The sequence below is a fragment of the Atta colombica genome, unplaced genomic scaffold (assembly GCF_001594045.1).
Source record: "Atta colombica isolate Treedump-2 unplaced genomic scaffold, Acol1.0 scaffold155, whole genome shotgun sequence".
Taxonomy (NCBI): Eukaryota; Metazoa; Arthropoda; class Insecta; order Hymenoptera; family Formicidae; genus Atta; species Atta colombica.
In genome coordinates, this window is record NW_017259245.1 from 830,074 (window position 1) to 841,273 (window position 11,200).

General features: G+C 34.9%; 2 protein-coding genes across 4 annotated transcripts in view; one reads left to right on the forward strand and one right to left on the reverse strand.

Moving 5' to 3' along the window:
- LOC108685555 (nuclear pore complex protein Nup88) overlaps positions 1–10,003 on the forward strand; it is a 69,196-nt gene extending 59,193 nt beyond the window's left edge. The window contains exons 3-13 of the mRNA XM_018190406.1: positions 5,352–5,465; positions 5,959–6,145; positions 6,780–6,880; positions 7,035–7,227; positions 7,420–7,580; positions 7,776–7,852; positions 8,133–8,377; positions 8,864–8,974; positions 9,158–9,384; positions 9,540–9,788; positions 9,922–10,003. Coding sequence (XP_018045895.1) covers positions 5,352–5,465; positions 5,959–6,145; positions 6,780–6,880; positions 7,035–7,227; positions 7,420–7,580; positions 7,776–7,852; positions 8,133–8,377; positions 8,864–8,974; positions 9,158–9,384; positions 9,540–9,788; positions 9,922–10,003 — 1,747 coding nt within the window. The remainder of the gene's footprint in view (positions 1–5,351; positions 5,466–5,958; positions 6,146–6,779; positions 6,881–7,034; positions 7,228–7,419; positions 7,581–7,775; positions 7,853–8,132; positions 8,378–8,863; positions 8,975–9,157; positions 9,385–9,539; positions 9,789–9,921) is intronic.
- A 561-nt stretch (positions 10,004–10,564) lies between these two features.
- The window catches only part of LOC108685620 (FK506-binding protein 15), a 3,684-nt gene continuing 3,048 nt past the window's right edge, over positions 10,565–11,200 (reverse strand). The window contains exons 10-12 of one of the 3 annotated variants that reach the window (XM_018190496.1): positions 11,047–11,186; positions 10,772–10,981; positions 10,565–10,680 (exon numbers count right to left, since the gene is read on the reverse strand). In XM_018190496.1, the coding sequence (XP_018045985.1) occupies positions 10,609–10,680; positions 10,772–10,981; positions 11,047–11,186 (422 nt within the window). In that variant the 3' untranslated portion in view covers positions 10,565–10,608. Of the gene's footprint in view, positions 10,681–10,771; positions 11,199–11,200 lie in introns of those variants that run through there. The other 2 variants (XR_001931672.1, XM_018190495.1) reach the window with 2 other exon arrangements.

Here is an 11,200-nt window from a genome sequence, read left to right on the forward strand (position 1 = left end):
TTAATCCATTACGCTGTGAAGTTTTATTTTAAATTAATATGGAATGGAAAATTCCAAGATTAGTATTGAAGATTAAAAGTGTAATTTTAAGAGAGAAATAATTAACAGGGCCAAATATTCTCGTCAAGTCATGATGGATTGATCCTTTACTCTAATTTAAAAAAAAAAAATTTTATATTACGTCTGTAATACGTTTCTCTATTTCTAAATACATGATCAAATATGTAGGGCCTTATTATTTATAGATTTTCCTAATAATTTCTTTAAATTCTATAAACACATAGAGTGTTTTTAAATCGATATTAAGTCAACTATGTCACAACGACCAAACTTCTCCATGTAATTACTTCTTCACACGACCTCTCGGCTCTCTCCCTCTGTCTCAACTAACCGCTTTCAAACGATATTTATGACTCGCGCTTATTACACATTACCTAATTATCTCGCGCCAAGTGCGATATGCTGCCGTGTGTACCGCCATGAAATACTCAACGAGGCTCGACACCCTCGTCATCGAGGCGAATACGGCGCACTACCTAGGGGGGTAAGTGCCGGCGAAGATCGAGAACCGGAACGTGTCAAGACAGGGCAACCGGGAGAAGCCAACCGGGTACCAGGCCGTGAGTCGATGGCAGGAGGCGATGGAGACGCGCAACGCTGCCTGGGCGCACCGCGGCGTCGAGAATTAACGGGCTTAGTTGCCGACGCAGGTGTCGTCGGGAAGGCGAAGGCAAGCGAGAGTCAGGATGAATTACGACGGGAGCGTCAGCCAACGCCAGGAGAACGTCGGTCGTTATATTTTGCGCAACATCCCGATTTTATGGGCCGCCCCCCGCGCTCTAGGACAAGGCGTTCTCCATCCCCTTTCGGGACGAGAGAACTCGAACTTCCGTTGTGTAACGCGGCTGCCGCTGTAACCGATGAGACAATGTGAGGCGTGCTCAGCAAAAGCAAGATCCAAGATCACGGATCGACTGATTAATTATGATACTGTGACTTCTGTCATATTTTAATAATATCTAAAAGTAACTATCCTTTCAGATAATAATAATATATGACAGAAGTTATATATCTTATACATATAATATATGATACTAATAATATATGACATTCTGATATATTCGATGCAATTATCCTCTTATCCAAATAATATCAATCGATCTTAGAGAAATCATAATTAGAATCGCCACGCGGTGTCGGTCGTCAGTTTCTCATTGAGCTTCTTTGACAACAAGATGTCCTTCGAGGTTGCGTCAGGCGGGTTAACGAGTAATGTCTAATCTATGCATCCGCTTATCATAATGGCCCTCGTTATATCGTGAGCATGGCAGGCTTTCGCCAACCCCCGCCATCGACCAACCCCTTAATCTTAGCGCCCCTTTCCTCACTCCGCACTTCTACGAGGCTGTAATAAAAGTATTCCGAGTAACTGAACGATATTACAGGCGTTACAGGCTCTGCTCACCGGATAGAATTAAGCGGTTGTAGATTGTTCTCGTAGGGATTCGAAGTGCACAATCGCTATAAAGGACGCACGCTGACATAAAAGCCATGTGGCAACTCGTTACGATGACGTGCGATCAGAGATTACAGAACAACCTTCAAGATTTTATCTAAACGAGACGTAAGTGGGTTAAAAATTATCTCATTGAAACGCGTCTTCAAACGACACAAAGAGAATTCACTGCAAAATTTGCGTCATCTGATGCAATCTCAATTATTTTCTTTTCTCATCTTCTTTATTAATTGGACAAAATGAGAATAGATTTATTGGAGTTGCATTAGATCTGTTCATGTTGCTTGTACTTTTTGCATTTACCTACTATCGCTTTCTTTCTTTTCAACGACCGAATACACACACACACACACACACACACACACACACACACACACACACACACACATACACACATATTTATCATTTTAAGTATAAAAATTTGGAGATTTCAAGCAACGCGAACAGACGTGTTGAGTTGGATGGAAATAATTGAAATGCGCAAAAAATGTACATTATATTCATAAAATAATTATAACGTAAGCAACTACGTTGCAAATTATTTGCGCCACTATATCAATCTCGAGTTGCCAAATTGTCTCTGCATAAATCGCTATAATTTTGCGTCCTCAGGGGGTTGAAATTCCGGTTCATGAGAATAATGACAATCTCGCGAGAAACAACGCGGCCAGCGTGACAAGTCGGCCGAACCGGCCGGCGCGGCGTTCTATTAAGCTAAAATCAGGGCCCGCGCTGCAGGCTCGCAGCGTTGCTCTAAATTATTATAACGCGAGGAGATCCGCGTACCTTCGCGGACAATGAAAGGTACACCGTAACGTCGCGACGTTTGTTTTGTCGGCCTCAGCGCGACCGCTGCCCGCTCGCGCTCCGCGCAGCGATGCTCTCTCGCCTACATTTCGTATATTTTATTATTACTCTCGCACTTTTCGCGGCTGGACACGGTAACGTTGGCGAGGGGGTTGACGGCGGTGGTTAGCCCGTGGCCGTTATTAATGTCCGCGGCATGCCAGAAAAAGCGAGCAAAAGGCCCCGTATTCGGAGAGAAAAAGACAGTGGGCATCGGGTATCACCGGCACACAACGTTCTCTGGGATATACACCCCCGTTAGTACATACGTCCCGCGCAGAACGGCGACACGGCCACCAGCACAAACGCCAGGAGTTCTTAATAATTGATAAAAATGTACGCACGCACCGGTAAAGAGAACGGGAGGGTGGGAACGGGAGAGAGATACGGGCAGGACGTAGAAGAGATAGAGGAATGAAGGGGAGGGAGAGGGTGAAAAAAAGGGCCAGACACGACGGTGGTGGTGGTGGTGGTGATGGTGGTGGTGGCGATGGTGGTAGTTGGTGGTAGTTGGTGATGGTTGGTGGTGACGCCACCCTCGTGACTCCAACCCTCCTGTGTCCGCCCGACTCGCCACCGTTTCGTTGACAAAGGCATACGCAACGATTTATTCGCACTTTTCACCGCGACCTCTCCCGGGAATTTTTCTTCGTTCTGTCACAATTTCGGAATTATCAGAATTTATGCCTACCCCTTCGCACGCGTGGCCAAGCGCGCCCGCGCGCGTATTCTGATAGGTATTAAGCTGTCTTGATTATCTGCGGAGATGCTCCGCGTTCGATGGCGTTGAATATTCCTAAATAAAATGAATGGCAACAGGACCAACGCATTTAAGGGTGCTTGCAATCCCCCGTAATATATTCGATATTCGTTGACGCTGGCACCGAAAAAAGATTTGAAGAGAGCATATCATAAATATCCATTTTCTGATCATTTATATTAAATGAAATAGGGATATTGTTATCTAAGATCGTAATATTACGTATTTTTTTATGAAGGCAGTGCAAAAATGTGTAAAATCAGGATAATACTTTATTATGTTTCTATCTTTTCCTAAAGAATCGCTTTGTCATCTGTTAAAAAATTTCAAGTTAAAAATTTAAGAAATCGACAATCATTTTTCAAATATTTAATTAAGGTAGAAAAGATATCAATTTTTAGACTTTTATTCAACTCGAATTTTTATATTAAAATCAATAAATCTAAATAAATGAAGAAATTAATTTGTTTTCAAGCAATGATATATGCAGAATGCTGCTTTATTAAAAATAATATATATGATAAATATATATGATAAAGAAAAAAATATCAAAGCAATATGCGAAGTTTAAATCGATAAAAATACTTAATAAAGTGCAAATTCCTTGTCACGTGGCCGGATCCGGACACCGCCATCGCGATTTACCGGAAATTTTTCGTCGAAAACAAAAGAATGAAAGACCACGCAGCTGCTCGAATCTAATTAAGAAATTCTTACACGGCAGTGCCGCGCATTCTGCCACACCCTCATGTCCCGACCTCACCTCTGTCCATCTCTGTCTCTCTCTCTCTCTCTCTCTCTCTCCCTCCCTCCCTCCCTCCCTCCCTCTCTCTCTCTCTCTCTCTCTCTCTCTCTCTCTCTCTCTCTCTCGTCCAAGGCACGTCTAGAAAAATTAAAAATAATTTTCCTACGTAAATGTATTAACCCCGGTGGCAGTGGACGGGCTTTTTGCGCTGCGCTTTTCTCGCAATTTGTACAAAGAACGGTACGGACCTGACTTCAAAGTAGATCTTACACGGTGTCGTATCATTTTATTCCAGGAACTTCCCTGCGTATTACTCGTTATTGCGTTTAAGTCACTGCCGCTTCCACTGCCGTCGCGTCGCTCGTCCGCCCTCATTTAAGATTCCGAGATGAATTTCGTAACTTTTTTCTGTAAATGGACGAATTAAATAATAACGTTCACTAGAGCGCAAACGATTATGAACTCTGCGCATCAGGATTATAACTAAACGAAGCGTAGTTGTCTTCCGGAGAAAGAAAACTTAAAATGACCTAAACAGTCACTCAATCCAAAAAATCATCCAGACAGCGTAAACATAATAGCATTTTAAGAATAATAAATTTGAGAATATCAACATTCTAGCATCTTTCATATAAAAAAGCTTCGCAAAACTTGCATAGAGAAACATAAAATAACTTCTCTGGAAAGATTTCTTGAAAATAAAGTGGAAAAAGCTGAGATATGAAAACGAAAAGAATGGAATCTATCTCGAAATCTATCCGAGATTCGAATATATTTCCTCGGAGTTAAATAATCATCGTTATCTCTTCACGCGGATAAATCTGTAAGCTTGACTCTTGGTTTGTTGGTCATCGGTCGGAAGGCGCCGACAAACGGGAGATAAGCGACGGGTGCTCTCCTCCCCATTTCTCTCATCTTTTCTTTCTCGGCAATAAATCCTGGGGAAAAACCTATCTGGATTTTCCGCTCGTCCTTCCCGATGCTCATCCTAAAAATTCATTAGATTATAAAACCATTAATGCTCATCCGCGCGGCCGAACGCGCCTCTCCTTGCTTAGGCGCAACTCCAGCTTGGATCGATGTCTCACATTTGTGGAACATCATCCACATTCTTTTTGTTTCAATCATACATAATGAATCATAATTTATTCTTTTTTTTTTAATAAATTATAATGAAATATAACGTAGTTGTGCGCATTACATATTTATATTATGAAATTTAATTTTCTTATATCTCTAATTATTATTTAATTATAGTCGCGAATGAACGATTAATGTACTATATTAATTATTACTTAATTGCATTAAATATTGCCAAGAAATTCAAAATATCGTATATACATATTAATAATATTCTTTTATTTCAAACTTTAATTGTCACTTCTGTGCTATTAAATATTTAATACATACTTTATGAATTTATCAAAATTGAAGAGAATGTTATCTCAAATCGGATATTGTATCTCGTTATTTTCTGATCGCAGGAATCATAATTTTGGCGATTTTGGGGCAACCACAGAGATTCAACGAACGCGATGGCATCCTGGTTCTACGAACGACTCACATCTACTAATTTTGACATCTGAAAATTCTTTCCGGTAATTAAGTGTAAAAAATATGCTGTTTGTGACTTTATTTTAACTTACATAATTGATTCTTTTCAATAATTAAGAAATGTCTGAACGGAATTATTCAACTGAAACTTTTTAATTTGAATTGCATTATTTAATCGAATTGCATACTTTACATAATAACTTATTACGAATCAATCGAAATCCTCAGTCAATCGAATGTTATGTATATATAATACTTTAAGATGGAAATATTTTACTTTTCAACCGCAAGAAAAGTATCCTCTCAATGTTAGGAATACTACTATAATTACAGAAAACTATGAAACTTCGGAAAAACTGCATAACGTAACTTATAACTCGAATTCGCCTTCTTTAGCTCTTCCTCGTGTTAGACTACGGTTTAAAAGTACGGGAAACGTTTATGCAAAACTAAACTTTAGAGGACTTTACGCGGCACGCCGAAGAGTCTTTAAAAATGTCGTCGGACTGACCTTAAGCTACCTTAACTTCACCGCAGTTTATATGAATGCGACCTGGGCGATGCACCAAGACTCGTAAAATGCTGGAAAGTTGGCCGCGCACCATCGAGCTCGCCCTCGAAGATCCCGGATTTTACTTCCCTCGGCGAAACTGCAGTGGATTTCGATTTCGCCACTCCTACTCTGAGAAAACCAGAAATGTTCGTCGACAAGAACATTGACGAGGTACAAACCCATAACTTTGTAATTCTAAACAACATATTGCCTCTCTAAGATATTTGTTTCAATATGGTACATATTTTATCTGTTTGGTAATGATTTATTTTTTTATTAATTATAGAAAAATAACGCATCAAATTTACTATGTACGTGATAAAAATATAAAATTTTATTTTCCTATATAATTGTTGTTTAACGAATTTTATAGATATAATAAATTTGTGAACTCAAAACAACACATTTTTCTAAAAACACATGTTTCTAAAATTCTTATTCTGATCGCACATTTAAAATTTTTCAATAATAATTAGATACAGCTACAATTTGAAAATCCAAAATGAATATATTCTTACGAAAATTCGCTCAGAACATAAATATCTTTCAAAATTTCAAGTTTATTTAAATTTATTAAAAGCAAATCTTGCTTCTAAATTCGACGATAGCTTTCTTTTTTCTCTCTTGATTTTTACAATAAATTGAATTATTTTTTTAAAATAAATTGAATCATCGTCGAGATTTTTATTACTGAACTTATATATTATTAGATTTATATAATTTATTATTATGTTCGTAATACTCTTAATTTGTTATTATGACGTATTATTAATATTAAGTGCTATTGTGAAATATTCCTTTTCAGATAAAGGAAACAATAGATTGGAATCAGATCGAATGGCCGATCTTGGTGCTCCGTGGAAATGGCGAAGTACTAATTGTTCGTGGCAATGTTTTATTAGAGAAGTATGAACAAAATGTTTTTATAAATCAAGAGAAATTAAGTACATCTTACCAAATTTTTGGCAAAAAAATACGCTTAACGATTTCAGAATTGTTTTCACTTATGTCAATAATAGCACCTATTTTCGTATTTGATTGTGGCTTTAACTGTTGTCAGCTGCGAGAATCCAGTGGTATTGGGTTCGCTGTCCATGTATCCGTCGACCGATGATAATTACGGGATAGATTCATGCTCTATCATGTGCTTGCAAACTACCCCGCCGATAGTGGTCGTCGCCATGTGCACCGGAAAGATTTATCACGCGATATTGCTGCGCGAAATATTGGACGACGATGACGACGACAGAAAGGTATGACGTATAATAAATATTGCAGAACTCTTTGTGTATTTCATGTGTGTCATAATATATATCACGCGGACTTTTTTTGCTACTCTTTCCATATTATTAATCGAAAACGTAAAGACAAATTTATAGAAATAATTATTTAAGAAAAGAACGAATTAAAAAATTACTTCTCTCTTTCTCTCTTTCTTCTCCCAGACTTGGTCGCAATATGGTTCAAACTATAGTCTTCACACGCCGGACGATGCGCTTTACGTTTACGAATGTGTCGAACTGGAACTGGGTCTTCTCTTTACGGATGACGATAAGAAATATAATTGTCCCATTCATCTTCACTGCGATAAGGGCAATAAATCGAGGTAATTAGTTGAAGAAAACGTATGTGAACTATCGCAACTTTTTTCACCGTAATTCAATCAAAACTTGATTGATCATCAATTAAAAATTGATTCCTTTCTTTTCACGAAAAGAGCGATATTTCCAAAGTAATCCATATTGCACTTGATTATTTGATTGATTAAATAAAATTGACTTTATCAATTGTATTGTATTAGATATTTTTGCTCTCACAATGCTGGGATTCATATGGTGAGTTTACCGATGGTTTCTCAATTGGAGGAATTAATACATGGCAAGTACATTTATGTTATGTAAAAAGAAAATAATGAAGGAAAATTAGTATCTGTTACTTTGGGAGCTTTATTATAAAAACATTCTTATTTGTGTGAATTTCAATAAACAAAATTTTTTTTCCACATATATAATATCTAATTAAAAAATTGATTAAAATCAACTTAATTTTTATTAAAAATCAAAATCAAAATCGAAGAAAAAAAGAAAAATTGAAATAATTGATTTTCCTTCTATATCTTTGTTAAATATTCTTACAAATATTTTATTTCTTTTCTTAGATAACAGCGGAAATTATCTACCATCATTATTAAACCAATCGGTTTTACAATACCTATTTTCCACGAGAACCAAGCACACAAATATAGATGAAGCTACACCAATATTAGGTTTTGGTCTCCTCCAAGAGCCTTGTGTTCTAATCGCATTGCTACACACAGGCATTGTCATCGATCTTTCGGTTATAGACCTTTATTATCTTCCAAGAATTGAGCAGCTAGAACCGATCATGAATACTGCGAAAAAGGTAATTATGAATATTAAATGATTATGAATATTAAATGAATGATGATGTTGTCGAAACGAGTTGTATACTATTCATCTATTATTTTTTTATAACCATATTTCTCCAAAATTAATTTTTTATTAAACCGAAACATATATAGGATAATGGTCGGAGTCGAACCTAGGATCTGAATACGAATATATTGCTATCACTCAGCACCATTCGTCATTCCTTAAATTCTATAAATATTATTATATTATAAATGTTACCATCTGATTCGAATATCAATGCTTTAGTATCGAGATAATTTCTTTATTTTTTTCTTTTATTACATTATTTTTCTTCTTATATTTATATTTTTATTTTATTTTTCTATTTTTAAACTTTTTTAGCTTTCTTGCTCAGATTTTCACACAATTCTTTTAGGATGAAGCAAGAAAATATTAATTATTTAGTTAATCATAGTAAAAAAATATGTTTTATTATAAAAATAAATAATGTTTTAAGGTGAATAAGGAATCATTTGACGTATATATTAAAAAATTACTGAGACGCGATGTATCACAACCTATAACTAAGATAGGATCCCGTTCAATGTCCTTAAGTGAATCTCTAGAGGTAAGCATAAATATAAAACGTTACAAACAATGAAAGTAATGCTAATCTTTTTGGTTATTTAGAAATCAATATAAATGTCTAAAACTTTTTGTTTAGTGTATAAAAATAAAAAAGGAATTACATACATACATAACAAAACTACACTCTAATCGACGTTTTTTTTTGTTGACGTTGTTTTTCCAGTTGTTATATCACGCTACAAATATCTTTCGTACTCAACACTTTGTTCGACACGACAAAGTCCGGGAAGAAATTAGCAAGAAGGTTCGCGCTTTAAAAGCTTTGAAAAGTCATCTATTAAAAGAACTCGACACTTTGATGGAGACGAAAAAAGAATTGCGACAGACTGCTGAACGTTTAGCTGAACGATACGAAGATATTAATGATAAACAAAAAGAATTGGCTCGTAGGTAAGTGTTTAATTATTTTAAAATAATTTTTTCTTAGTATCATGTCAAATAAATGATAGATACAACATAATTTATTAAATCGTGTGAGAAAAGAAAAAATAATTCTTTAAATATTGTGAAAAAAATAAAATGCAAATTACACTCTACGTTTTCAGAGCAGAAGAAGTTCTAAGGTTGGTAAATTATAAAGAACCTTTAATGACTTCTATTGAGCGAGCAGAGGCGGAAGAATTGAAGAAAATGGATATGAAGATACATGATATGCAGATACGACTTGAACAACTCAAGAAAAAATCTGCTCAACAGACTGTGCATACAAATAGTACCGAATTCAATGAAAAGAGAAAAGAAATTGTTTTCACACACAATCAAGAAGAAGCAGCAAAAGAGAATCTTTGTCACATGTATGTACAATTGTAAATCAATAATTCGAAATCTTTAATTTTACGAATGCAGATTGATTAACAAACATAAACTTATTGTTAGTATATTATCATATATTAGTTGCTTAGTATGATATATTTTTTTCTTTTACAGGGCGAAAAACATAAAAAATTTGGTAGATCAGGTAAAACAAATTAAAGCAGAAATTAGTCTTTCATATATTAGTAAACAGTAATAGCAAATATTATTAATGTCTAAATTGTAATTAGTGATTTTTAATTTTATTTTATAAAAATTTTATTTTACAATAAAAAATGCCTTTATCTATTTAATAATTTTTTATAAGTTATCTTTGAAATTTTGAATTGATGTACTACAGATTCTTATATTTAATTTAGATAATTATTTTTCTTATATTTAATCATTGGGTACATTCAGAGCGCTCAGTGAGTGGTTGTTATTCTGAATGCACACATTTTTATTAGAATAAATTTAGCGCTAAAATAAAATATCTCGTGTGTTTGTGTGCGTGCGTGCGTGCGTGCGTGCGTGCGTGCGTGCGTGCGTGCGTGCGTGCGTGTGTATATGTAGATGTGGGTGTGTGGGTAGTGTGTGTGCAATACAATATATTTATAATAAAAATATCTTTTTATTAAAATGTACAAAAAGTTTCATCATTTATCTAGAAATTATTAGGAATAGCACAATAATAGGATATGCATATTGAAAATATACATAATACATGCAACTAATACTAAAAATAAGAAATATTTTTATGAAATAACTTTTTGCAGCATGAAATAATAAATTAAGAAATCAAACAGTATTGGAATTAATCAATCACTCGCTATCAACTTCATCAATGCCCTCAAGTGGAACAGGTGGTGGTTCGTTTTCAAATATAGGCATGATCTAGATGAAAAAGAGATTTCAAAAATTTATTTTCATAGAAATATGCCCCATATAAATATTTTTTAAAAAATATAAAAATAAAGATCATTACCGTAGTAGATCGTGAAGTTTCCATACATTTTATTGAGAAATCATTATCACTATTTGGGTTTAATACTGATTTCTTAATATGTTTCTCATTTGGTTCCTCAATCTGTTGATGGCTAATAGTTTTAATACTTGTGGAATTCACATCTTTAATTGTTTTAGATTCTCTATCTTCTTCGTCGGGATCTTCATATAATACTTGCAAAGTGATATGCTAAGCATAAAATTTTAGATTAAAAAAAAATGTCATGTTAAGTACTTGTTTTACATATTTCGTACCTTTATTGTGTTTGCAATAGTTGATTTTACATAATCAAAAGATAGTTCAGAACGTGATTCATCCGCAAGTTTCTCTGATAATGTGTGGTACGTTTTGTTCATTATTTGCTTAATTTCTTTATTTTTTTTCTCAATCTGCAAATAAAATATATAT